Source organism: Gossypium hirsutum, chromosome A05, assembly GCF_007990345.1.
Source record: "Gossypium hirsutum isolate 1008001.06 chromosome A05, Gossypium_hirsutum_v2.1, whole genome shotgun sequence".
NCBI classification, from domain to species: Eukaryota; Viridiplantae; Streptophyta; class Magnoliopsida; order Malvales; family Malvaceae; genus Gossypium; species Gossypium hirsutum.
Genome location: NC_053428.1, coordinates 9,562,932 through 9,590,069, shown reverse-complemented (window position 1 = coordinate 9,590,069; position 27,138 = coordinate 9,562,932). Strand labels below are relative to the sequence as shown.

The 27,138-nt window shown below is 33.0% G+C and overlaps 3 protein-coding genes and 1 pseudogene across 12 annotated transcripts; 3 read left to right on the top strand and 1 right to left on the bottom strand.

Annotated features, from left to right (window-relative positions):
- Positions 1-1,725: 1,725 nt before the first annotated feature.
- Positions 1,726-5,344, top strand: LOC107959043 (UBP1-associated protein 2B). 8 transcript variants are annotated; one of them, XR_001700756.2, is made up of 3 exons: positions 1,726-3,417; positions 3,744-3,853; positions 4,164-4,508. XR_001700756.2 is itself a non-coding variant. In XM_016895000.2 (2 exons), the coding sequence occupies exon 1, from the start codon at positions 1,891-1,893 to the stop codon at positions 3,412-3,414; it is 1,524 nt and encodes a 507-aa protein (XP_016750489.1). In that variant the 5' UTR covers positions 1,731-1,890; the 3' UTR covers positions 3,415-3,417; positions 4,164-4,508. The 8 variants fall into 8 exon arrangements, 3 of the variants coding, with proteins under 3 accessions (XP_016750489.1, XP_016750491.1, XP_016750490.1); XR_001700757.2 differs by lacking the exon at positions 4,164-4,508 and adding an exon at positions 4,731-5,344 and having other exon boundaries at positions 1,746-3,417; XR_005927040.1 differs by having other exon boundaries at positions 1,746-3,429.
- A 2,342-nt stretch (positions 5,345-7,686) lies between these two features.
- Positions 7,687-14,580, top strand: LOC107959044 (la-related protein 1A). 3 transcript variants are annotated; one of them, XM_016895005.2, is made up of 15 exons: positions 7,723-8,302; positions 8,908-9,466; positions 9,663-9,822; positions 10,354-10,444; positions 10,600-10,671; positions 10,888-11,017; positions 11,216-11,399; positions 11,543-11,612; positions 12,112-12,216; positions 12,333-12,673; positions 12,841-12,984; positions 13,078-13,141; positions 13,541-13,686; positions 13,883-13,987; positions 14,116-14,580. In XM_016895005.2, exons 1-15 carry the CDS (start codon positions 8,099-8,101, stop codon positions 14,255-14,257), a joined length of 2,517 nt encoding a protein of 838 aa, XP_016750494.1. In that variant the 5' UTR covers positions 7,723-8,098; the 3' UTR covers positions 14,258-14,580. The 3 variants fall into 3 exon arrangements, with proteins under 3 accessions (XP_016750492.1, XP_016750494.1, XP_016750493.1); XM_016895004.2 differs by having other exon boundaries at positions 10,888-11,137; XM_016895003.2 differs by having other exon boundaries at positions 7,687-8,302; positions 10,888-11,399.
- A 1,415-nt stretch (positions 14,581-15,995) lies between these two features.
- On the top strand, positions 15,996-17,658 carry LOC107959047 (lamin-like protein; annotated as a pseudogene).
- An 8-nt stretch (positions 17,659-17,666) lies between these two features.
- LOC107959046 (protein argonaute 4) lies at positions 17,667-24,456 on the bottom strand. Its single transcript, XM_016895006.2, has 23 exons — positions 24,165-24,456; positions 22,935-23,168; positions 22,622-22,827; positions 22,310-22,534; positions 22,073-22,209; positions 21,876-21,973; positions 21,684-21,781; positions 21,378-21,549; positions 21,162-21,278; positions 20,968-21,075; positions 20,792-20,854; positions 20,588-20,704; positions 20,315-20,480; positions 20,113-20,225; positions 19,828-19,965; positions 19,560-19,690; positions 19,271-19,336; positions 18,940-19,003; positions 18,689-18,800; positions 18,531-18,604; positions 18,333-18,427; positions 18,205-18,236; positions 17,667-18,078 (listed from the first exon to the last, which is right to left on the bottom strand). Exons 2-23 carry the CDS (start codon positions 23,163-23,165, stop codon positions 17,903-17,905), a joined length of 2,739 nt encoding a protein of 912 aa, XP_016750495.2. The 5' UTR covers positions 23,166-23,168; positions 24,165-24,456; the 3' UTR covers positions 17,667-17,902.
- Positions 24,457-27,138: the final 2,682 nt, after the last annotated feature.

Sequence of the window (27,138 nt, the reverse complement as noted above, 5' to 3'; positions counted from 1 at the left end):
TTCACTTGCTTATTTATTAATATATTTTGCTTGTCTTAGTCTTTGTCAAGCAATTTCCTAACATGCTTTAGACTTAAGGGGGACAATTATTATAGTGTGATATTATTAGGGTCAACTGTCAAATACAACTTAGTACAGGACCATTTTGCAAACTAGGAAAAGGTTTTTGGACCAAGCATAAAGGTTAGAGATCTTAATCCTGGTATCTGATACCGATCATGGATTAACATTAGCATTAGATAGTGCTCCTAAGCATAAATGTAAGCACCCTTAACTCAAGAACTTGAAAAACACCTAAGCGCATCTCACTTCTTCATGAGGTTCATTATCAAACTTGATTCATCACCAAAAAATATATATAAACTAGACTTATTCACGAGCTAGGCTACTTGCCCAATTCCAAATGTTTGCGCAAAATATGAAAGGGTTTAAACTTTAAACAAAAGTACAATGCCTAAAAAAATTGGTTTGGGCAAAAAAGAAACCCAATTAAAATATAAGTTGGGTTTGAATTTAAACACTCAATGTTTGAACCCAATTTGACCTAACTTGTTTTTATGCTTTTATAATATATTTTTGTTTTATTTTTATATATGATTTAATTTACATCACATAAAATTAAGGGTAAATTATAAAAATGGTCACTCAACTATGTTCACGTTTCTATTTTGGTCACTCAATTTTGAAAAATTTTCAATTTAGACACTAATGATCGAATTCGTTCTTGTAATAACAAATTTTCAATTTTGTATCACTATGCAAATCTAATAAAAAGGAAAAAAGAATTCCATGAATTTAAGGGCTTTCTAAGATGTAATAACAAATAAAGTGAATAAATAATTTATAAGAGAGGTAATCAGTAATTTGCAAATGTAACCTAATATTTAAAAAATTAATAATAATAAACAAGATTCAATTTCAACATTTATATTTAATAATTAGGAAGTTCGAAAAGTTTAAGAGCATTTTTATTGTTTTTTTAGGGCAGAGCATTTTTATTGTTAAATATCACATATCTAATAATTTCTTAATTAAATTATTTTTTATTAATTATAAATTAATAATTTATACGTATATGAGAGAGAATGAGAATAAATAATAAAAAGTAACCTATAAAAATTGTTGTTTAAGAATTAAACTAAAAATATTGTTTTACCGCATTAAACCTAAAGGATTAAGAGGGAATAGAAAATGATTTATATAAAAATTTTAGATATAAATATTTATTTAATTTTAATTATACATGTCAAACTTTTTAATCAATGCAACTAGAAAATTATATCTAAAATTTAGAACAAATCATTTTAACGTATTTATTAATCACATTTATTAAATAACTGTATTTTTCAATAAAAAAATTAATGTTTAACTAAAATAATTATTTTATGTTATATATACATACACGTATCTAGATAAAAAGTAAAATAATATTCAATTTAATATATATATACATTTAATAAAAAACAATTTCAAACTTATAAATAAATGACTTTTTTACAAAATATCTAAAATTGCCCTTATTAAATTTTAATGTCTAAATTATCCCTATTAATTTTTTATAAGACCCAAAACATCCTTAACATTTTTTGATATCGTCTACAGTGCCCTATTAACTCCTAAAAATTATTTTAGGAGCTGTTTTTATATAATATATACATTATTAATAATAATAAATAAAAATGATAAAAATCACGTTAAAATATATAAAAACACAAAAGGAAGCCCAGTCCATCTTTCATTGGGTCAGAATAAAAGCATGGGCGTAGATCCGACCCTTAAACCAAGCTCCATAACGAGTCAGATGACATGAGTGATTGCTGAGTTCCGCCATTTTCCTAGAAACCCTAGTTCTTCCCTAAGAAGCCAATCTTTCGAATCTTCATTCTTTCCATGGCCAAGAAGCGAAAGCAACGATCTTCTGCGGTCGAACCCACTAAGGAAACGGCGGATCCTCAACCAATCAAAGAGGAAGAGCAGCAACAACATCAGGAATACATACCCGAAGATCCGAAACCGAAAGTAGAAGAGGAACAGAAACTACAGGAAGTGGAAGAGGAAGTAGAAGAGGAGGTTGAAGAAGAAGAGGAAGTGGAACTGGAAGAGGAAGAGGAAGAGGAAGAGGAGGAAGAGGAGAACGAAGAAGACGACGACGATGAAGAAGCCGAAAACCAAACCCTAGTCGGTTCTTCCAACGCCGCCGTTCAAAATGGAGCTCCAAAAGGAACGAGTCAAGACGAGGAATTGGACGACGAGCCGTTCGAGAAGCTTCTAGAACCTTTTGGGAAAGATCAATTGATTACCCTTATTAAGAAAGCGGTCGATAAGCACCCAGAATTCATCTCGTCGGTTCGGGAGCTTGCGGATGTGGACCCGGCTCAACGGAAGATCTTCGTACACGGTCTTAGCTGGGATACGACTGCTGAAACCCTCACCGCGGAGTTTGCTAAATACGGGGAGATCGAAGAATGCAAAGCGGTTACCGATAGGGTGTCCGGGAAATCCAAGGGCTATGCTTTTATCCTCTTTAAACATCGGAGTGGAGCACGCCGGGCTCTGAAACAGCCGCAGAAGAAGATTGGGAATAGAACTACTTCTTGCCAGTTGGCTTCGCAAGGGCCGGTTCCTGCACCGCCCCCTACTGCTCCACCTGTGTCTGAGTACACTCAGAGGAAGATTTTTGTTAGTAACGTGTCAGCTGAAATGGACCCAGAGAAGTTGCTTGAGTTTTTTAAACAGTTTGGGGAAATTGAGGAAGGTCCATTGGGGCTTGATAAGCATACAGGGAAACCGAAAGGCTTTGCACTTTTTGTCTACAGGTCAATTGAGAGTGCAAGGAAGGCCTTAGAGGAGCCTCATAAGAATTTTGAAGGTCATGTTTTGCATTGCCAGAAGGCCATTGATGGGCCAAAACAGACGAAAGGCGGGTTTGGTGGAGGTGCTTCTACCGGGCATCATCAGCAGTACCAGCAGCATCATCAGCAAGGACAACATCAAAATCAGTCTCGTTACCATCACGCTAAGAAGGGGAAATACTCGTCTAGTGGCTCAGAGACTGGTCATTTGATGGCTCCATCTGGGCCTGCTGCAGTGGGAGTGGGGTTCAACCCTGGAGTTGCTGCTGCTGGGTTTAACCCTGGGGTGGCTGCTGCTGCACCAGCTTTAAACCCTGTGCTTGGACAGGCTTTGACTGCATTGCTAGCCTCTCAGGGAGCTGGTTTGGGGCTTGGTAATCTGCTTGGAGGGCTTAGCGGTGCCCCTGTGAACCAGGGAGCACCTGCTGCAGGTTATGGGAGTCAGGTTGCCGGAGGCTATGGGAACCAGATGGGAGTACAGGGTGGGTATCAGAACCCACAGATGGGGCAGGGAGGTGCTGGCAGGACTCAACCTGGTGGTGGTGCTCCTTACATGGGATAGTAGGTAAGCCCTAAGGTAACTGAATATAATTTTTAATTTAATTGATATGTTTGCATGATCTTTATCCATAATAGACCTAGCAAATGAGAAATCCAATTTAATTGACATGTTTTGCTGCATGACTAAACATGATCTCACAGCGTGGGGATGGCTGTGTCTAGTATCAGGTTTGGTTATTGCCGAGTTGAAAAAGAATCGCTTAAAAATTAGTACAAGTTTGCATTTAGTTTCTGAAGGACGTGGAGGTTTGTTGTTAACTGTCAACAGAATTTAGTTGTTGAGGCTTGTAAATAATTCACCACTAGGGCTTATATTATGTTTACATGCAGCACAATTGAAAGACAACAGCTCGCGGCATGTTTTAATTTGAAGTTAACTGTTTAATGCTAATTTTACAAGCTGCCTGGCGGTGTTGAGATAGATTATTCCTTGTAAGATGGTGGGTATTATTAAATCTTATTGTTTCTGACTATACATGAGGCTTATTACAATTTTTTATTATTATTATCTATATTTTGTTAAATTGTATTTGTAATTTTAGTTACCTCATTTCAAAAATTATTCTGAAACGTTCCACTTGCCTTCATCACACTTTTTGTAATTTGAATTTTAGTTGGTTAAACTATGTTAAAAATCTTATTTGGTTTTGCCAAAGGTATGAAGTTTCATTTTGGTTTTTTTCATGGATCTTTTTCCATAAATCTTTTGTTTTTGAAACTTTTTTTTTTATGATTTTATTCATTGTGCAGATTCTCCCTAGATGCACCAATCATTTTGTTTTCGACTCTGGTGATTCTGAAGTTCAGGAACTCATGCAAACGTGGTCTTTAAATTTGTAACCAAAAGTTGCTACTATTTGCCTACTATAAAGATCAGAAACCTCAAACCTGTATTTTTGTTTCTATTTAGTACTTTCCCCTCCACTTGTTTTAAAAAGATGTACTATTTCAGTTTGAAGATTTGTTTCTTGAAAATTGTTGGGGAAACGGTTAGAATTTCCTGGCAGAGGACACAATGCCTTTCAGGTTTTCAACTGTGTTAAACAATAACGATTTCGTACTTTTTCTCTTAAATTGACTGATGTTTTATGGTGACTATTTCTTATTTAGTTTTATGCGAGACAACCTTTTTCTTGATTTCTTGTGCTTTTATAAATTTGTTTTTACCTTATCTTAAATTGTGTGTAATCTTTTTTCTCTTGTATAGTTCCCCTCTGTCTAACTTCATATAGAATAGATTGTTGTTCCTTTACTTGCATAGCAGATGATGGGGCCATTAACCGCAAATGTTGGATGATATGAGATTTCAAACTGCAGGTACAATGGCTATGTAGTCCTGAACTGCAGGTACAATGGCCATTAACGTCTCCAGCTTGTACTAACCTTGCTGCTCTGATACCTTTCCCTTGTCCCTGTGTTGGTCTTATTGGTTGAGAAACCTTTGCCTTAGGCAGGGGAACAAATGGAATGGTTGGTGTTGTTCTGTCGAGACTCATGAAATGGTTTTCTGTCTTCAATAACATTTGGCGCTCATGAAAAAGTAGAAAACAAGATATTGTGATGGGAGATGGATTCCCGGTAGGGTGTTGTTGCTGACATAGAAGGTCCCAGATATTGTTTTACCTATAATAGCTTGGATGGGGCAATATTTGAGTTGATGGGACAGCGGGACCGGGGAAGCCAAAGCATGTATCCTGTCTAGAGGCATGATATGAAGCTAGTCTTGGTTGCTTGCCCAACTGAAATTGTAGCTTCTGATTATTGGTCTCATGATGCATTTAGAACTGGTGTCCTGGATGATAAGCTGCTTTACAAATTATAGCTTTACAACAAAAGGTTTGGATAACTAGTATAAATTTTCAGAATTTTTATTTTGAAGTTTGAGATTCATTCATTTGAGGTTAACGGAAAAAAAAGTAGTTTGAGATTCATTCATTCGAGGTTAAAGGAAAAAAAAATTAACTTTGCAATTATATTTATATATAAATAAATTTGAGATTCTCCTAAGATAGCTAGAGATAAAATGTTAATTATTTAATTTATCTAGTCATTGGGTATAAATGAATTTTAGTCAATCGTGTAGTTTTTATTAGGATTTGTATAATTTTATATGTGAAATTTTTATTTAATTTAATTTTCATAAATTGATATAATTATTAATAAATGTTATTTTATGTTTATATATTACATAGATAAATAATTATATTTATTTTATATAAAAATTTTGATATATTTATTTTTTTAATGTGCATAATTGAATTAAAATTATACAAAGTTTCATGTTTTTAACTATATCAAAATAAAGATATTAAATCCGATTTGTGATTATCTATATATTTATATATTTATTTTAGTTTTATAGATTGTCAGTAATAATTTCTTGGAGATTTTTTAGGTTTGTGATTATTGTCAGCAAATTTGTTTATCTTTAAAATCCGATTAAATGCAACTAATAGACTAAAATTAAGATATAATGTATTTGTGAGTACATATGTAAGTTTTTTCTTTTAAATTATATATAGATATGGTATATATTACAAAGTTTTAAGTTTTTAATTGACGTGAAGGTTTATTTTATTGACACATGGTATAGTTAATTTCTTGTCAATTTTTAAAATTGAGTTTTGAAGTGATAAATTTTAAGTAAAATACATGAAAATTTTTAATTTAAAATACTTTAAATTTTGAAATAAACTTCAATTAAAAATGGTAAATGAATTATTAATTTAATTTCTCATTTAAAAATAATTGTATCTTATTATTTTATTGGGTTCGATTTAGAATATGTATAAACTATAGTTTTAGTTATTATTGCCTAATATCTGAAATTTGTGGTTAGTTTTAAATTTTACGTGAATCTCATTTTTTTCGTTTACAGGTTCAAATTGATTATGAGTTTTTAATTAGGGTTGTAGTCATCGTGCTAATTTATCTAATTAAACTAACATTAATTCCACGGTTATGTCATATATTTTCTTCAAAAAAAACCATAAGGTTAAATAGATAAATAATAAATAAATAATGGATTACCAAAAAAAAAACTTAAAATTGCAATGTGCTTTGTCTAATGTTGACTTAATTACTAGGTATTGTAATTATTAAATATTTTTAAGTCAGTATTTCATTAAAACATTTGGTAACTAATATTAAAAACAGTATCAATGAAAAACCAATAAAAGATATTAAGTTTTAAAAATTTATTTCAAAAATATTTTTTTTTAGTTTCAAGTTAATTAAGAATTGTAACGAAATATTTTTATTTTTAAAATAAAAGATTCAAAGGAAAAACAAAGGAAATGGGTAAATCTAGAAAATACTCAACCAAAAATAAGAAATCCAAGCTTCATCAATCATCAAGGATTTTTTTTTTTTTGGAAAATACATGCATGTTTACTATTTAGAAAACAAATTTTAGAAGCAGACTTTCCCTAAAATATAAAAGGTATTTCTCTTTTTTTAAAAATAAAGTTTGAGTTTTGATTCAAAAGCTTAATGAGTTTTTAATTTGAGATGAGAAAAAAAGAAGATTTTTTTACAAAAATCAGAATTTTATTAAAAGAAAAAGTTCGTCGGAATCTAGACAAGCTCATCGGAATATAGAAAATTTTAACTTTTTCAACGAGGTTTTAAATTTTCCGATCACCTAATTTATAGATTGAAGAGCAAAAGTGGAGAAAAGAACTTTTTTAAAAGTTTTATTTCGTAAAGATATAAAAAAAAACATCTTTTATATTAAAAGGTGGATGGCGTAATTCCTTTTTTATCCATTTCATTTTATTTCTTGTGCGGTTTGATACTAATTAAGTTTTAACTAGTTCAATTTCATCCTCATTTAATTTAAAATTCATTTCAATGTTGTAGGATTTTAATTATTAATAATATTATATGTGTTTTTTTATTTAGTCAAAATAATTAAATTTACTGTGTATGTGTATTTATTTTTCTTAATTGTGATAAAATATATTTTAAAACATATGGAAGCATGATTTTTAATTTGTTATTAAACATGATTCTCTTTGAGTAATTGAGGCTTTTATTTAAAATTTGAGTATATTTTTATTTACATTACTTATTTTATATTAAAAATTAAGTTAATTTATTATTATTTTATATACACATTAAATATATAATTTAGAGTTAGATAAATAGGCTTGTTTTTTTTGGTACACAACTTACTAAGCCATCACGATTACAACAAAACTCTAATTAAAGTAAAACATGGAAATTTTTTTTAATCCGGCCCATTTAAGAAGTTCAAAAATAAAAATATAATCTAGGGTTTTTGACATTACAGATCTAACTAGGGTTTTTGATATGACAGATCCAAAACAATCAGAAACCCACTTCGATAGTAATTGTAGGTACGATCGGTCTTTTATTTGATATAAATAAAAGAAGCGTTAAAGAAGCGAAACAAACGCAAGTACACACGGCTTTACGCTGCCTCCTTGGTACCCGCTTTTGCAAACTTTGGCTTCTCTCTGCAAACTCCAAATCATTCTCAAACTTCGCCACGCACTCTCTCACCATAGTTCACTCTTGAATAGCCATCAAAACCCTGATCTTCCAATACCCGACTTCTTTCTCCTATTTCATTATCACGAATACCACTATCAGAACTCTGGGTTTTGGTCTCTTGATTGTTTTTGATTTGTTGAGTTTTTTTTGGCGGCTGTTGAGAGATTATGGTGATGGCTGAGAATGAAGCAGGGTATGATCCTAAGGAGGTCAAATCACCATGGAAGACTCCGATGATTGATGCTCAGAAAGTGGCTGATGCTCCTGTTATGGGGACCAAATCTTGGCCTGACCTTGGTGGGACCCAACAACCACATGACAATGCTTCGCTTGTTGCCGATGGGTCTGCTCCAGCTCCATCAGTTGAACAGGTTAGTCATTGCTTTTCTTTTTGGGGTGTTTTTCTTTAATAGGCGATCGATAAATTTTTAGAGTGTAAAAATTGGATAAAGTTGAAAATATATAGTGTAATTTGAGTTGATTTTTCTAAAATTCATTTCAAATGGACAACATGAAAGACCAAGTTTTTATTTTATTTTAGATTCTTTATCGAACAAGCAATGCTTTTTTTTTCTCAGAATGTATGTTGAGAACAAATGGCCTAAGACTTTTCTGGTATCTATTCTTTGATCAATTTATGCAAATAAAAAAATTTCAGATAGAGTAAGCTGTATTTTGCGACATCTACGTCCGATTTCCCTCCCCTTTTTCCAATGTTAACAATATTATTGTAGGAATTGTTTTCAAATAACAGGAAGAATTGAAACATAATCTCAGATAAAATTTTGTAATATGGAATGTAATTTCTCTGTTAGTGAATCCCCTCGTAATTTAGCTATCTCTGTCTCTATACTTCTCTGTCTTTAATCCTAGCATTTAAGACAAAAGGGGAAAAGAAAAAAAAGAGAAAGGAGTAAGTTGTTATCTTAGTGTAGCTCAAGTTAAGTATGTCTTCGCATTGATTTTGGTCTTGTAGGGAGCAGCTGGTCAGCAAAAACCAAATGGGCCCAGAAACACCAATGCTTCTCATAAACATTCATCAGCACGTCATCAGAAGTCAGGGTCTAAGCGCTACCCTAATGCTGGACCCCAGTTTCCTGTTACCTTACCTTATTATCAACCCCCAATTCCACCACCTGTTTTTCATCCTATGGTGCCTCCTCCACAGCACATGGCAGTTCCTGGGTATGGTTACCAACCTGTCCCTGGACCTTTTCCTGGCATTGATCCTCAGCTGGTAAAATCTGGTTCTGAGACAACAAAGAATGCCTTTGGCCCCCCAGTTCAAGGTATTGATGCTAGCAGAAATATGCAGCCTCCTCCACGAGGAGACTCCAATGCATATCCTGCCAACTTCTCTAATAGAAGGCCCAACATGCAAGAAACTGGACATTTGAATCCTGGGTGGAATCATCAACGGACATTTAATCCTAGGGAACCTATTAACATGCCACAGGGTATGGGACCCAGGCCTTTTGCTAGACCTCCATTCTTTGGTCCTGCTCCGGAGTTCATGGTTGGTCCAAATTTCCCTGGTAATAACTCAATCCTCATGAAAATTGCCTTAATTTAAAATATTATAGCATGTTTTATTCCCTGCCAATTATGTCTGCTGGCAAGGTAAGGCCTGCATGTCAGCCACCCAGTTGATACTGCCTTTCTTCTTGTTTGAGCTATGTTATGCCTTTGACAAAGGAATTCTGTTTGAAATTTCTTATGTCTACCTTCAAGGGGCTGTATACTACATGCCTGTTGCTCCTCCAGGCTCCATAAGGGGACCGCATCCTCCATGCTTTGTTCCATACCCTATGAATCCAGGGACTGCCATGTTCCCTCCCGAGACAGTAACTTTGAGGGCCAATATAGTGAAACAGATTGAATACTATTTCAGGTAAGGGGTCTTTTTGTTCTTTATTTTTTAATAATTTTTCCTGTGTTTTTTTTTTCTTCACTGCTGATGCCACTGTCTAGAATCTCTACTAATTGCTCTTTTACTCCTTTCTGATCTATGTACCATTGCCAGTGTTGGTATTTTTAGGTATCTCAATTTATCTCTTGGTTGGTGAAAATGATCAGTCCATCCCTTACATAAATGTTTGCATTTTTGAGTCTGTTTGTGTACACATGTTATTTATGGGGCCTTTGAAGAACTAGAGATCTCATCAGAAATTGATTATGTACTATCCGCTTAAACTGTTGTCAACCTGCAAGCTGTATTGATTGCATGCTATTGTGAGCTTTGAAATAGCAAATCATATTTTAGATTTTTGGTATGAGTTTCATACATAATGTAACTTCCCCATCCATTGGGAAGCCAAAGTATAAACTTTTGATTTATTGTAATAAATCATTTGTTTTTGCAATTGATATATAATGTGGGTATGTTTGTATTACTTGTTGACCTCATTCCTTTATTTTGCAGCGATGCAAATCTTCGAAATGACCATTACCTGATTTCCTTGATGGATGATCTAGGATGGGTTCCAATCTACAAAATTGCAGATTTTAAAAGGGTATGTTGAAGGCATATGTAATGCTAATGGAAGTATAGCACAGAATTTCTGTTTTATTAATGGTTGCTGCATCATTAGCTGATTGAATTAGAATTTTTTTGCAGCTTGAGAAGTATTAGATTAAATTATTTGTGATTTAACATTCTGAGTTGCAGGTTAAAAGAATGAGTACGGACATACAATTTATCCTTGATGCACTGCTGGTTTCTTCTACTATAGAAGTACAGGTTAGCCTTTTATCTCTTTCTTGCTCATCACTATTTGAAATTTGATTTTGGATTGTATGTGTGCAAGCTGGAAAACAGGCCAGAGGTTTAATTCTGAGCATAGGATCAAGCTTTTTTATGGTGTAATTGTTGTGGTTACATTGGCTAGGAATTTAGTTTTCTGGTGCTATTATTTGCTTTTATGGCCTTGTCTTTACTTGTTAACTGTTATTATAGGGTGATAAGATACGGAGACGTGATGAGTGGTCTAAGTGGGTTCCTGCTAGTTCAAAGACAGCATTGTCCCAGAAAGCTCTACCTACTCAGTGCCAACTTGTAGAGGATGTTACTGATTCCTGTGGAAATGGTAATGTGAAAGAAGATAATTCAAGGTACACTGAAGAAAATGTTTCACTTGAGGGATATCCAGTAGAAGTATCCCGAAAAAGTAACAGAAAACTTGCCGCTCTGCAAGTTCTATTAAACAGTGAGAAACAAGCATTTTCTGGTGGAAATGCTGACTTGAATAGGAAAAAAATTTCTGATTCCCACACTGAATTCTCAGATGTGGAGCAATCACAAGTAGTTGATCCTGTAAGGTTCACCAACGATGGAACTGAAAGAGTGGGACTATTTGATGCAACAGTAGAAAATGTTGCTGACCTGTCAAATGATTTCACCCAAACATTTATGCTGGATGAAGAGTTAGAACTTGAGCAGAAAACAAAGACTCATTCAGCACATAACAGGTGATTATCTTGGTATTCAATTGACATGTCATGTCTTATTGTTGAGCTAGAAAATTTTTTACTTCCTGTATGAAGGCGTATTTAAACACTTATAAATTGATGTTCCATTGAATATTGAGTTGCTTTTTTTATATATATTTTAGAATGGATGATGAAGATGATGAGATGGTTGTCGATGATCAGGATGTTCAGAGACTTGTGATTGTTACCCAGGTAATGAAATTATGCTTTACATGGATTCTCTTTTTGCCTTATTATTTTTAGGTTTTTTACATTTAATATTTAAAGATTGGATCATTGTAATACTCTAATTATGTACTAACTCAGCAATTTATGATAGCTGGTATGATATCATGATATTTCAATAGTATCACGTTGATTGTTTGGTTTCATGAGAAAATGGTATGAGTGTCAGGCTTTACTTTCCAATTAAATATATATGAACTTTTACTTCATTTAAATCAGTTATTTCATCATGGGCATTACATTTATGAAGCATTTGGATGAATAAACTTGATTCAAAAGGACATTGATCTTTCTGAACAAATTTAAAGATAATCATTTTTTCGACTTCAACGATGATTTAGAATCTAGGAACATTTTCCCTTTTTTGAAATGAGAAACCAGAGGTTTGAAGAGAGGACATTGCAATCCACTCCTGTCCTTTTCTTATTCTTATTTGTAACTGCTATGTACTCTGTCTGATGTGCAGAATAGCGGGGCAGGTGATGGATCCAAAGCTGATGCAAAAGATTCAAAGAGCATATCCAGTGAGCTTGCTGCTGTGATAAATGATGGTCTTTACTTCTATGAACAGGTGGAAGCACTAGCCTTACCTTATTAGTTTTTGACGCTATGTTATGGCACATATGTATAAATTTCTTTTTGGTGTTCCTTTTTTTATATTATTTGAACTTGGCTGTTCGTTGGCAGGAGCTAAAAACTAAACGAGTTAGTCGTAGAAAGAATATCTCTATTTGTGATAATAAAGATGGAACTTCGAGGTCTCCAAGGGATGCCCCAGGAGTATCAATTCCCAAGACAGGTGAAATCGCTGTTGGGTACAGTAGTCTTGAAGAGTCTGTTGTACTTAGTTCTCGGAGGAAGCAAAATAAAGGCTTCTCCAAGCAACATGCATTCCATAAGCAAAGATTTTTCTCCAGCAATACAAAGAATCATGGAACTGGTCGTAATTCAATTGCGATAATATCAGAAAGTCCACCAACTAATTCAGTTGGATATTTCTTTGGTTCTACTCCTCCTGATAGTTATGGGTTAGTTCTTGGTGACCTTGTCTTCATCTTGAATATCGTGACTAAATGAAGTTCTTTTCTTGTTTTAGTGCTAGAATATAGGTTATTACAGGTTTCACATATAACGAAATCCAATATTCTATTTACTAGACTTTAAAGTAATGCTTCTAAGTTTCAAATTTTTCCAGCCCTAGGCCATCTTTGAAGTTGAGCTGTTCTCCGCATGGAACTCTTTCTAGCAGTCCACCAGTTGGTTCCCTGCCAAAGTCATTTCCGCCTTTTCAGCATCCAAGTCATAAGCTGTTAGAAGAAAATGGTTTTAAGCAACAGAAGTAAGGGGTGGTGGATTTTTTCTCAGATATATTTATGTATTTGTGCTTGCACTTGCAAAGTAAAATTGGCTAATCTGTTGTTGTCACATTCAGGTACCTAAAGTTTCATAAGCGCTGCCTGAATGACAGGAAGAAGCTGGGAATTGGTTGCAGTGAGGTGCGCTTTATACTTGAACTTTCTAAGTTAACTTTTTATCAGTTGTCTTAGTTACGAGGGTTGTCTGTTTTCTTTTCCTACTTTCACTTTCTAATAGAAAACTGAATACAGTGTGCCTGAACAGAGGATGAACGAAACCCTGAATTTATTTTTGTCAATGTTGGCTTGCCCCCTTAGATGCACATATAGTTCAGAAATATTATTGGTCTTTCTTTTGCTTAATATCATCTCTTGCTCTTCATTCTCTATTGCATACCAATATAAATCCGGTGTATTGCTTGTGTGTATTTGCATTCTTTTTTTTTTTTTCAAGATCTCTAGGTTTCCTTTACATGCATTTCTCTAGATGTATAAAAATAGAACTGTTAGTCTTATGGTGCCCATTGGTTTCATATGCAGGAAATGAATTCGCTGTACAGGTTTTGGTCATATTTCCTTAGGGACATGTTTGTCCCTTCAATGTACAATGAGTTCCGGAAACTTGCTCTTGAAGATGCTGCTGCTAACTACAATTATGGGTTAGAGTGTCTTTTCAGATTTTATAGGTAACGTTGGTAATTATGCCCACTTTCGTGGCTGTTGGAAGCACATCTGAAGTTTTGATTCTCTTTTGTTTTAACCCTTTTTAGTTTTAGTTTTGTCCTTTTCACTGCATATTTTTCTTTTAACCTTAAGAGGCGTAGATTTTACTGCTTCCTTTCCTATACATATAATACTCAAAGTTCTGCCCTTCTTTTGCAGCTATGGTTTGGAGAAGAAATATCGAGATGATCTTTATAAGGATTTTGAGCAACTTACCCTTGATTTCTATCATAAAGGCAATCTTTATGGCCTTGAAAAATACTGGTACTTACTTTCTCCCCTTATCATTATCATTATTCTCTAGGAAATATAAGGATTAGTTTACAATTTTCTTGCTGCAATAGTATTTCCACTTCATCATTTTCTGAATTTAGAAATATGATGTTGTACAGGGCTTTCCATCACTTCCGAGACCAGGGAGAGCCCTTAAAGAAACATCCTGAATTGGATAGGTTACTCGGGGAAGAATACCGGGGCTTGGAAGATTTCCGTGCCAAAGAAAGGAATGCTGGCACAAGAGATGACAGCCATTAAGCCGTTGAATCCCAATTTTGATGACTGGATCATAGAGGAGTGGTCTCTCTCTCTCTCTTTATATATATATATATATCTTTTCCATTGACTGCTGAGGAGAGATGGCTTTTGTATATTGTACATTGGGGGAATCGGACATCTCCACGCGGCTGCTCACTGCTGATGTTCTGCATTTTTGATTCCTAAATTCTTTTTTTAATCATTTTTAGCTCACTCCCCACCCCCATTGATGTACATACGGGGAAACTGGAAAACCTTCAAAAAAAAATTAGTTGTAGAAACTGTGAAAATTGAACAAATAAGAGATTAAAATTTTAAAGTTACACTGTAATTCTTTGTCTTTCATCTCAAGTTTACAGCTTCAATTGCGTTCTATCTTCTATGGTGATATTTTTTGTGTTAGATTTGAACTTGAAATTCAAGACATCAAAAACTTAGGCCCAAAACCTTGGGTTTCGAATTAATCCTGAACTTAATTCCAAATAAGAGTTGATCTGTTTCATGATTTTCATGAAATACAGATTGGTTAAGGTAAACTAAAACTAGGTTTTTGGTAAATTAAGTAATTTTATTAATATTTTAATAATAAATATGGAGCTACTCTGTTACTCTATAGAACTAATTGAAGAGCGAGTTTGTTTGACTAAACCTATATAGTATAATTTATAAATATTTAATAATTAAAATCTGGTGTGATAAATAGGTTGATTTTATTTATTAACGAAAACGTATTATATTATTTTCTATTTAAATTTATTTATTTAATATGATAAAATAAGTTTAAACATAACAATTGAAAAATTCGAAATTCATATTTAAAAAATATATTTAAATTTAAAAATTATAAACGGGTTTAAAAAGAATTATAAATGAATAAGAATGTGATTTAAGTTTAAACATTATTATTTTGTATTAACTATGCTATTGAATTTTGAAATATTCGTTTAAAAATAGTATAATTATTATCTTTTTTTTTAAAATATGAACATCTTATCTGTATTAATTCCTGAATTTTCTTGTTAATAGCAATGATATATGTTCATAATTTTTAGATTTATCCGATAGTTTCAATTTGGAACAATTTTTTCAAACTTAACAAGTGACAAAATATCATTCACAAGTTTAAAATTGGAAAAAAATAATTTTGATGATATAATTAGAGTCAAAAACTGTTATTTCAAATTTTAAAGCACTATTTAAACATATTTTTAATTTTAAAAATTTGTAAACACTTAAATTTCTTATGAAATAAAATTTTCCATGTTTAAGATTTTAAGTAAAATCGTATGTAAAATTTTTACTTAAATTCTGTTTAGAAAATGAAATGTAAGTTGTGTATTTAAATTATTATTAAATATTAAAATAACTAAAACAGATTATCTAAATTTCTAATTTTATGAAAAAAATTATAATTCAAATTAAAAAATCAATATTAATTACAAAACATAAGTAGATTATTAAACAAAATAGTTACAATTTTTTTGGAATATATAATTTTTATTTTTTGTGGAACTTTTAAAATAATTTGTGTATTTAAATTATTATTAAAGATTAAAAATAATTAAACTGAACTATTTAAATTTCTAATTTTATGAAAAATTCAAATTTAATTGTGTATATTAATTATTGAATTTAATTTATTTTATAAAAATACTAATAATGTGAAAGATGTAATAATATTTAATAACATGATGAGTAATCCAATTTTAAAATGCAAAATTTGTAATTAAAATGTAAATATAGTTTGTAAAATAGCTGTAGGGAGTTGCCGGAACTGGGAACCCCCTGTCAATTTCTCCTATTGGTCTAGTCACCGACGCTATGTGGGAATTGGCTTTGTAGGTTCATTTTTAAAATGCAGGTATGAGAGATGTAATGGGATGGACAAATGTAACAAGAGGTAGGCAAGATGTGTTTGAACTGAAAAAAGATGAGGCCATATTATTTCAGCGGAGGCTTTCGTTTTGCAGTCACCGCCAGCTCCGTCACTTTCTCCATCGAAAACTACTTCCCCGTCAAATTGTCGCAACCCTATCAGTGTACTTGTTCAAAGGAATATATAATCATTTTATTTTAAAAAAAATTAACCCTAGAAATAGAAGCCCTTACAAAATTATGTTTTCATTCGGATATTCATTGAACACGGATTATCTTTAACAGAATATAGATAAGTGTTATTAGTATACTGTTGCATCCGTTTTTTTAATCGATTGCTAGCCCCAAAGATTATTTAGGAGAATCAAATGAAACAATAATGAAAGCTTAAAAGGTCTCCGATTAGAGATATCAATGTGAAATAAAGGTGCTGTAATGTGAGTTGTTCATTAGCTTTATTATCAAGAAATAACCATATGATTCTCATACTGAGTGCAAATTATTGTGGGAGTCTGGGAGAAAAGGGTGGAATAACATTCAATCCATGTTTTTGTATGGAACACTTGTTATGTTTTCTATCATTCTGCAAAACCTTTGCTTACTAAACAGTCACAATATTCACCAAATATGGGTGTGATTACTGAACCATGCAAAATTTGTGAGCTAGTTAGTCTGGTCATGCTATAATGTGCTTCTTATAACTGTCTACCAATTTCTTGAGAGTTGAATGATTATCTATAAATATATATGAATGTGAAAGTGAAATGGCATGTGTTGGGAGTTCATTAGCCTTTGATATCAAACAAATAGACATTGAAAGAGAGACAAGATTATGAAAGAGTGGAGAAAGTGAAGAGAATTCAGATAAAATTAGCCTGCCTGGTGCTGCTGATGGTAACTGTTGAAAACACAGAGAGCAGGGAGTCAGTTCTTCATAGGGTTGGAGGCGGAAGATATTCATGGAAACCAAATGTTAACTTCACTGGTTGGGCAATTCATGAGTAGTTCTTTGTTGGTGATTGGCTTTGTCAGTTCTTTCTTACCATCAACCTTCCATCAATTTTCTTTGTTTGATGTTAAAATTCCATTTGTTCGTAGTGTAGACTTTGGATTCAACAAGCAGTCATATAGCGTTCTGCAAGTGAACGAGACAAGTTACCCCAATTGCATTGAAGAAAACTTCATCAACAACATAACAAAGGGTGGACGGGACGTTTTTAATCTCACCATGCCAAAACTATACTACTTCATAAGTGGCAGAGGCTACCGTTTCAAGAGGATGAAAGTCGCCATCTGTCCAAAACTACAACCATTGCCAATCACAAATGGGTCTCTGCTCAACAATGTTAACTCTGTTTCAAATTTTCAAGCAAAGTTGATCCTCGTTTTAATTTTGCATATATACTACTTTGAAAGCATTGCTTTTCTTTTCTATTATATCTTGTTTTAATTTAAAATGTACAGTACTTTGAAATCAGAGCTCGTTTCATGAACTCAACTAATGAAAAAAACTAGAAAAAAATAACTTATAAAGTAATCAAAAGAGCAAACCATTGACCATATTTATCAAAGTATAAAACCAAACAGGAAAAAGCCACAAAAGCCACTGCAGAAGTGAGCTTAGCTAGACAACCGTTCATAAGTTCAGATAACATACGGAACACCTAAGAGTGTTGCAACCCAAAAGTCTAAAGACATGAAAAAGCAGCATAAATAGTTTTTGGTAGCCAAAATCCAAAAGCCCTATACAAAAACATGGTTCAACGGTTTTCAGCAGAAGAACATGGAGCTGCTGACATTATCCTTCAACCTGGGAAGCTGAGGTACAGAAATGGCTCCCGGAGCAGTCACCCCACCATGGCTCGATGATGTCTCTGAAGCATCCTCAAACTTCATAAATTGCCCCAACTGTGAAGCTGCCAAATGAGCGTAGCAAATAGGGGCCACTGCATCAAAAACAGAAAACCCAAAGCAAAGATCAGAAAGAATGTACTTCAAGAAATGACACTACAAAATTATGCATCGAAAACGGAAAACCCAAAGCAAATATCAGAAACAATACTTGTACTTACCAACAGATATGGCTGTGGTGCTCCTTTGATACCTGCAACAGACAGAATACAAAGATTGTGACAGTGAAAACAGCTTAAACTATTTGTAAAAAAATAAATTGTTTCTGTACGCTTGATTCTGTACTTACACGTAGGATAGAGAATGAACAAGCTCCTGCAGATCATCAGCTGAAAACCCAACCTGGTCTAAGAGAACATGATAGTGGGTCGGCCTTGTGGTCCCCTGAACAGCAAACACAAATCATATAATGAAATATCAACAACTGCAAAATTGACAGTTGTAATATCAATCATCAATTAACTGAAACATAAATAAGTAAACTTACTATCATTCCAGCATGAGCACAAAGGTAAAAATCATTGTTCTTCGGATGGCATACTTTGTTGTCAATTACAGTACCTGAACAATAAAAAAAAAATACAAGCTTTAACCACTACAACAGTGGTCCTAAATGACATTTATTAAAGAATGCGTAAGCCTAACCAGGTAAAACATTGTCAGGAGATCCCTGCTGGAAAAACTTGGTATGATGGTTTTTTTGTGCAACAATAACCACAAACTTAGGGTTCCAATTCTCGTCAAGGAACTTGCAAGCCTATTATAGTAGAATTGTATCATCCAAATGATAAAGATCTTGAGGTAACATTTTAGAACTACCAAAATAACTTCGCTCTGAATAAATTTAAGAACAATGAAATTTTCAGTTCCAGTGATTGAAAGGAACTACTGCATACCTCAATAACTTGATCAAGTTCTTTGTTCAAAACTTGATTGAACTGAGACTCGCTAACCCCATCCCTAATTTAAACCAAGTAAAGAGCAAGTAAAAAACTTCAGCACAAGCATATCAGTGAAACTCAACAGAAACTGCAAATTAACCACAAACTAGCTCACAAGAAATAACAAACAAGAGATAATGACAGTGCACAAAAATCAAGATAGATAAGCAATAGAAAATCCTGACAAACAGCAAAATCTATAGGCTTGATATCCCTAAAAAAGCATTCTTCAGCATATATATAGTCATTTTTGAAGAGTGAGACAAAAAATCTTAAAAAGTGAAACCTGAAAATAATGATCTGATCAGGCTTCCTCTTCCCTGAACTTGTATAAAAGTCTAAGAGAGCCTCCCTGAAATAAAAGAAAAGCATGTTAGCTACGCAAACATATACAATATTCTTATTACAACACAATCAATACCAAACTCCAAGAGGAAACAAGAGAAGGATTGAAGATTAGAAAAGGATACAAAAACATAAATGTTTTGCAAAAAAATAAAAACTAGTCATTCAAGTTTTTTCTTGGCCAATATTTATCCCTTCAGAAGCCAAAGAACTATATGATTCAAACACACCTCATGATACCCTCATCCCCTTTGTCAGAAACTGGTTTGAAAAGAGAATCTATCATTTCAAGCTTCGGAGACTGTGTACGGACTGATGCCCTATAGCGGGAAATCAATGGCCATTGCCTGGAGCTAACCACCTACAATTAAATGCAATTAAAAGAACTCGCAGAATTTGAATATCAGAAAGACTGCTGAATTAAGCCTCAATGACTGCCATTATTAATTCAATAGATGGAAACAAAAGAAATACAATAATAAGAAACAAGATCTCTACCGCAGCTATTGAAGGCACATCAGACTGCCCAGGAGAACCATGAGATACATCCATTCCAAGGATGATAGTTGGAACCTTTGAAATCATAGGGATTGAAGGTGTTTGCTCAATAGTTAGCATTGAATTAAGACCTCCAAGCTGTGAGAAAATAAAAAGATAAGACATTACCAGATTTACTTAGTAAGAGGAAGATACAGTTACTGATATAATTACAGAAGTTAGAACTGCAACAATAAAAATAGCTTAAAGCAATAAGAACCCATTTGATAGGAACAGTAAACAAACCTTAGCATTGATCTTCAGAAGAAGATTTGTAAGGTATTGATCGTTCACCCTAGCTGGTGCCATACACTGAGTCACGATGCCATACTCAGAAAGATTCTTCCGCTTCCATGGCCCTTGAAAATTTTAATGAACTTTATATGCAAGTAATACACTTCAAGATAAACATGCAGACAAAATGTATGAAAAGAGAGATTCCGCCAACCATAAAGATCAGAGTTTTTCCTATCAGGAAGCAGACAAAGAAGGAACTGCGGAGCTCCAGGAAGTTTAGATTGTATCTGCTCAAACATTTTTTCAACTCTAACCACAGGTGAAAGGCGTCTATTCTGGTTCATCTCATTGAATATATCAAATGGGGGATCAATACACTGAAAAAGAGAGAACAGAAAGAACTTACCAAACAAGTTGAATTTTATAACCATTCCTATGCCAACAAGCAAACATAACAGAAATTAACAAGTGGATGCAGACTTACAATTCCTTTCATTTCTCCACAACGAATCAAATCCCTTGCAATGTTGTTTGGATCACAACGAGGAGCCGAGAAGTTCACAACAGCCCATCTTTCAATCCTAGATGGCTCCACCAATTTCTATGAAAGCATACATAAACTGTTAAAGAAATAAATGGATAAAACAAATACAGGATAGAAGGCTGAAAAATCAGAAAGAGCAATGACCTTGTTGTTAAAATTCCAACGCCCATTCCTTGGAAAGAAATCTTCACCATTGCCCACTCTCAACTGTAATCAAGAGAACTCAATTAGCATGAAGATCTAATATAAAATGCAAGTCTAAACAACTAACACAAAAGTTTCTTCAATCAAGGAACAATACACGGACATTATTCACCTACCCTTGGTGCTGGCAGAATTCGTCCATCCACTTGGGTGAAATTAGAGCTGATATTAACACCACAAGATTTCAGCATTGGTTCAGCACCATAATTACTGGTACGTAAAACCTGCAAATAAATTTTCAACATTTGTGTCACTTAAATTTTGGCATAAGTGAAACAACGCAATTCAAAAGCTTCAAAAAAGGACCTACATTAGATAAAACATTCATCCTTTCCTGAGGTTTCTGCCTCGATTTTTCAACCAGGGAAGCTCTTTGGAAAGTGGATAGTGCCTTAGTGTAGCGTTGCAAAGACACCAAAGAGCAAAGCTGCATTATTGCCACAGGTGAACAGCAACAGTAGACAGGAATTAGTTACAAAACTTTTCTAATTTAACAAATCGAAAACAAATCAGGGCAGGCAATAACCTCAATAGGAATATATGTTGGCCTCTTAGGCTTCCCAACATTAATACACGGCAAATCAGCAGAATAACGCAACTGTATGTTGCGATGGTTAACAAAATAATCATAAATAGTAATCTCCAGTGTCTCAGCTTCACCATTTTCATTTTTTGCATTTTTTTGCTTCATTGAGAACCTACAACATGGGAACAGTAACTCATCAAAAACAAATAATTACTCAAAAGATGCAAGCAGCAAGCTCAGAATAAAATACGAGCCAATTAGCATAAATCAACCAAAAGGGAGTGAAATAAAATTTGGAAGCCATACAACTGATCCTTGCACAATTGTTCACTCAAGCCAGTAATCTTGTACTCTTGATTAGACGGACTAACTTTTATCCTCAGATTCTTCAGCACCCGTTTTGCCTATTCAGGGTTTTCCAGCAATTTCAAATTAATATTTAATAATTGATGCAAAGGAAATCAAACTACATTTACAAAAATAACAGTTATTTATTACCTTGTTCCAGTCAAGAGAGTAAGGATCTCTAGCATTCTGATTTGCAAGTAAAAAATCAACTACCGGACCAGGTTGAATTATCATGGTAGTTGATACATCTGAAAAAGATAAAATATAAGAGTTATTAATCAATAACCACAGCACAAAATGCAGAAGTACTGAGAGAGAGAGAGAGAGAGAGAGAGAAGATTCCAAACCGATATTTAGTGAAAGGCCTCCTTGAGTGGCTCTGAAACTTGAATGGAAACCCCTACAGCCAAGGACACCTCCTCCAATGTCTGTGAAGTTGTTCTGATTATCTTGAAAGAAAGATTGGCGAACAAGGAGGCATCCCCTGAGAAGGAGTAGGTAATGTCAAGATTAACATGATACCTAGGACCAAAATTCAATATTTCAAAAAAAAAGTAAACATGCAGACACATATATGAACTCACTGTTTAGCAGCATGCTGCCTTAAAATGATATCCAGCACCCTCAGTGCTTCTTGAGAGTTTTCAGATTCCTGCCCACGCAGAGCATTTTGAATTGCTTGCATGGGTATCTTCGCAGCATAGCTAATCTCCACTTTAAAGGTCTTTGAATGATACGGTCTTCTTAATCTCTTTCTTTCACGCCCATTTGGGCTGTCCTGGCCATCAGGGCTTGCATTTCCATTGTTTCTATACATAATAGCACTCCCAAGTTAGAGTTGACATAACAATGACTTGGGACAGTATAGACACTAAAAATCAAAAGTGCATTTCTACCTGGTAGGTGCAACATCCTCAAGTACAACAGTAAACTCAAGCTTGTTGTTTGGTAGCGGACCTATAGTAAATAAACTTTTTTCACCATCATAGGCAAAATTCTTTCCATCCAAATCATTTTTGTAGGTCTCATGCAATCTGTCAATCACTTTCCTTCCAACACCCTTACCATCCACAGGGCGACCATCTTCATATGAAAGGGAAACCTGTTGAACCGAATACAAAGTACTTCCTCGATTATGAATGTTTTCCAAGCAACAACTAACAAAAAATTAGAAACAAAAGCATAGAGAGAAGAAATCCAATCACGTACGCTGTAATGGTAGAAGTGTCCATCAGTACTCCCCACGCTCACTTTGAAGTGATTGGTGAGTATAGTTACCTTCTGCCCTTTTGTTCCAACACCACGCCTTGCCATAGGGTGCCGTACAATCTTCTTCGCATCCGATTCTGCTTTGATCGGAACAACATCAGGAGGCACAGGTGGCGGAGGAGGCAGGGATTCCAGCGCTGCCCCATTTCCCTCTTGCTCAAACGAATCCATAACCTAACCAAAATGAAATTAAATATTAGCAAGTATTAAGAAATTTTTCTTCTCACGAAACGTTCAACAAGGAAAAACAACATGCATGCACAGGAAAGGCATGTGTACTAAACGAACGATAAACTAATACAACATGACCTGAAAAATCGGAGGACCTATTACCAAAAAGATTATATATTTATATATAGGAGTATCACCAGTCAAAAATAGAGAAAGATAAACACAAATGGTATAGAAGGACAAAGATTCCCTTCTTCAGAGTACACAATATGGAAACGTTTAATATGAACTTGAACCCAGGTACAATATGACGGCATTTTAATGTATGCACAAATACGAAAGGCTATAACAAAGTGGACAAATATACTGATATTTTGCATAAAAATCATAACTTCAACCAAATATACATCAGCATTGTAGGACTCAAAGCAGATATGCAGAAAAGTTGGTACCTTTAGCACATCAAGCGACAGCAAAGGCTAGAAATTGCAAAGGAAGAGTAAATAAAGAGAGTAAGAACTTGTAAACATGGTTTAAAACCACCTAAAAAAGGAAAAACTAAACAACTTTTAGAAGTTTGGTCAAAACTCTGAAGAGTGACAAGAAAATGCTTTTCTAAACCATAAAAAAAACAAAATATAAATAATATAAAAAAATTAACGAAAAGCTACTGAAGTGACAAAACATGCTTACGCTGCCTAAAAACTACAGGATTCTACAGTTTTTTTAAAAAAAATAGAGAAGAAAAACAAAAAAAATCAACCAAAAAAAAACGTAAACTTCAACAGAAAAAAAAAATCCATGAACAAAAACAGGAAGAAGGAGCCCAGATCATACTTAAAAAGGAAGAAAAACCTTTAAAAATCACACGCACTGTAGCAGCATTGCAAAGAACAAAGCCCAAAAATCTCCAAAAAAACTCTAATAAAAACATCAAAGAACCATGAAAAAAAAGCAACCAAAATAAAAACCAAAATAAAAAGGTTTCGGAGGAAATACCTGAAATCCGAAGAGAAAAAACAAAAAATATATATATTTGAAACAAGAAACCCTAAGGAACTCAAAGAGACGGCAAAATTCTACGACCCTCTTTCTCTTCTTTTTTAGCTCACTCCCTCTCCCTCTAAATACTAAAAGGCTGAGAGAGACTAAAATACACAAGTGACCAACGATTCTTCTGTCCCTCTATTAGTGGTTACCGTTTCCTCTGCTTCGCGGTCTTACACGATTACCATACTCTACCACATCTCCACCGTCCACTCTCTCACTTTTAGATCAGTAAGAATTAAAAATATATCTAGATAAATTAAATCGGAGCAATATTATACCCCCCCAAAAAAAAAAAACACTTTGCCCTTTCTTTTAGAAAAAGACTACTAAGTTTACCATTGTTAATGAGTTTTACTCCTTATTTTTCTCGCATATTAATTTCATTAACCAAAATTTATAAAAACAATTTATATTTTATTAAATGCCTAGATATCTTATAATAGGAATCATACCATATGAAATATATGAATTAAAAGGAAAGTCAAACAAAAATATCTCTTTTTTAGCTCGTATTTTATTGATTTATTCTCAACATTGCATTTATAATATGTTAATCTTCCTAATTTAGAAAATCCCTTTATAATTTTTTTAATAAAATAAAATGCAAGATAAAATAGCATTAACCTTTTAGGGGAAACGTTACAGAAATAATTTTTTAATTAATGTATTGCCTTTTTATGCTCAATGATGTGAGAAGGAAAATCTGATATAATATTTTCGACTTTTTTCGAATTCTGTTTATAAAAAATTGAATTTGGTTGCAGTGAGTGTATCATCAAAGATAGACGAACATACAGCGTTAGATCAAGTATTGACGGCTTTGATTTGATCTTTTTGATTGGTGAGATTGCTTGCATACGATCACTTGGGGGTAAAAAGGGAAAAGTAGTGTGGGGACCACGGAGTTATGGTGAGGAGTTTAAATGATTTTAAATCCGTGATAGTGGATATGGCTGTGACACAATTTGGATGACACGTGCGGATGATATTAGAATTTTATACATTTGTTTTAATCAATAATTTCAGGGATTTTAGGAAATTCGGTACGTAGTAATTATCCTACACGAATTTTTTTATTTCCAAATTTATCCTGTACGAACTACGTAGCTTTTTTAGAGGAGTTTAATGGTTTTAAATTTTAAATACTTAATTATTCTATTAATCCTAAAATTATTAAAAGTATCTTTTTCTACATCATCATTTATTATTTTTTATTGAATTTTCATTTATTATTGGTGATTATATCAAAAACAAATAGCACCTGTTTTAACTGCATGCAACATTTATCTTTAACAAAGAATATCATTAGAATATCATTAGTTGAGTAAAATTCGATTTAATTAAAAAATTTTGAATTTTAAGTTAATCGAATTGAGTTATTCTATTTAACTTGAATAAGTAATTTGAATTTCGAGTTCGAATAAAGTTAAATTTTATAATTCGAATAATTTGAATAAACAAATCGTTTACATATGTATACACAAATAAAGAGATTGTAACCTTTGAGAGAAACTAAAAGACACTAAAATGTAACTCAAAAAAATTAAAAAAATGTTATTTTGATGTAAATAAAAATCATTTACTCATCAATAAAACAATATTAATTAAAATATATCACAATTAAATAATAATTGGTGATATAATAAATTTTCATAAATTATTTCATATACTTGGAATATCAAGAATACCCTTAATATGTTTTGAAATATCAAGAATACTCTTATTAACTCCAATGGCTTGAAAAATAATTGGAAATATATAAAACAGAGAGAGATAATTAAAAGGAAAAAAACAATTAATTAGACCAAAAAATGAAATTATTGGACATTAAATAACAAATAAATCATGAATAATTAAAATGAAATACTAAAATTTAAATTAACTTTGTGTAAATGAAGTTAAAATTTTAAAGTTTAATCTTAAATAGGATTAAATTTTAAAATTATACGTGAACTTTGATTTAATGTGTAATTTTATACATGAACTTTAATTTTGTGTAATTATACACATGAAACTCTAATTGTGGCTCAAGTGTATACTTGAAACTTTATGTAACACCCCCACCCGTATTCCGAGCCTAGAATAGGGTACGAGGCATTACCGAATTTAATATTATCAATCATGTAAAAATCAGCCATAAAATTTCTTCTAAATTAAAAACTTTCATACATATGTATAACATCCCTTATATGGGCCTACGGGGCCCAAAACATACATTTAGGGTGGTTCGGGACCAAACCATAAACATATGAAACTTTTGCAACACTTAGAAAATTTTCACACTTTAGAGAGTCACACGCCCGTGTTTTCAACCCGTGTAACTCTCTGTTTATAATTTCATCACCCTTGCCAGTCGTACATTTCATATAAATAACAAAAAACGTGTATGGGTTCAATTCTCATTAATTTCTCATATATATACACAATTTCACGTTATGTAATCATACAACATATATCAGCCATATCTCTGTAATCTAAATATATTTTATAACAACTTATCTTGATTTCATACTATTTCATATTTAAGCTTAAATAACCAAAGTATTTGAAATATCATATTTATGCAAATAGTACACATGAGGTATATAATTCCATAATTATGAATAAACACATTTATCAAACATTTTCCATATTCATATATCAATGTCTCATGTCTCCATATATCAATAACCGTCATTTTCATGAATTTTGAGTTCAATTTCATAATTATTTGTCTCGTGTTGAATTTATTCCATGTTGGAACTTTATTCATTAAAACATTTGAATTATCAATACATATGGACAGTACATTAAAGATGAACAATTATATAATCAAAAATGAATTCATTTATCAACCAAGTTCTATACTCATATTGTAATATCCTGATTTTGGGCCTAGTTGAAATAGTGGTTTCGTGACCACAAAATCTGAGATAGAAATAAT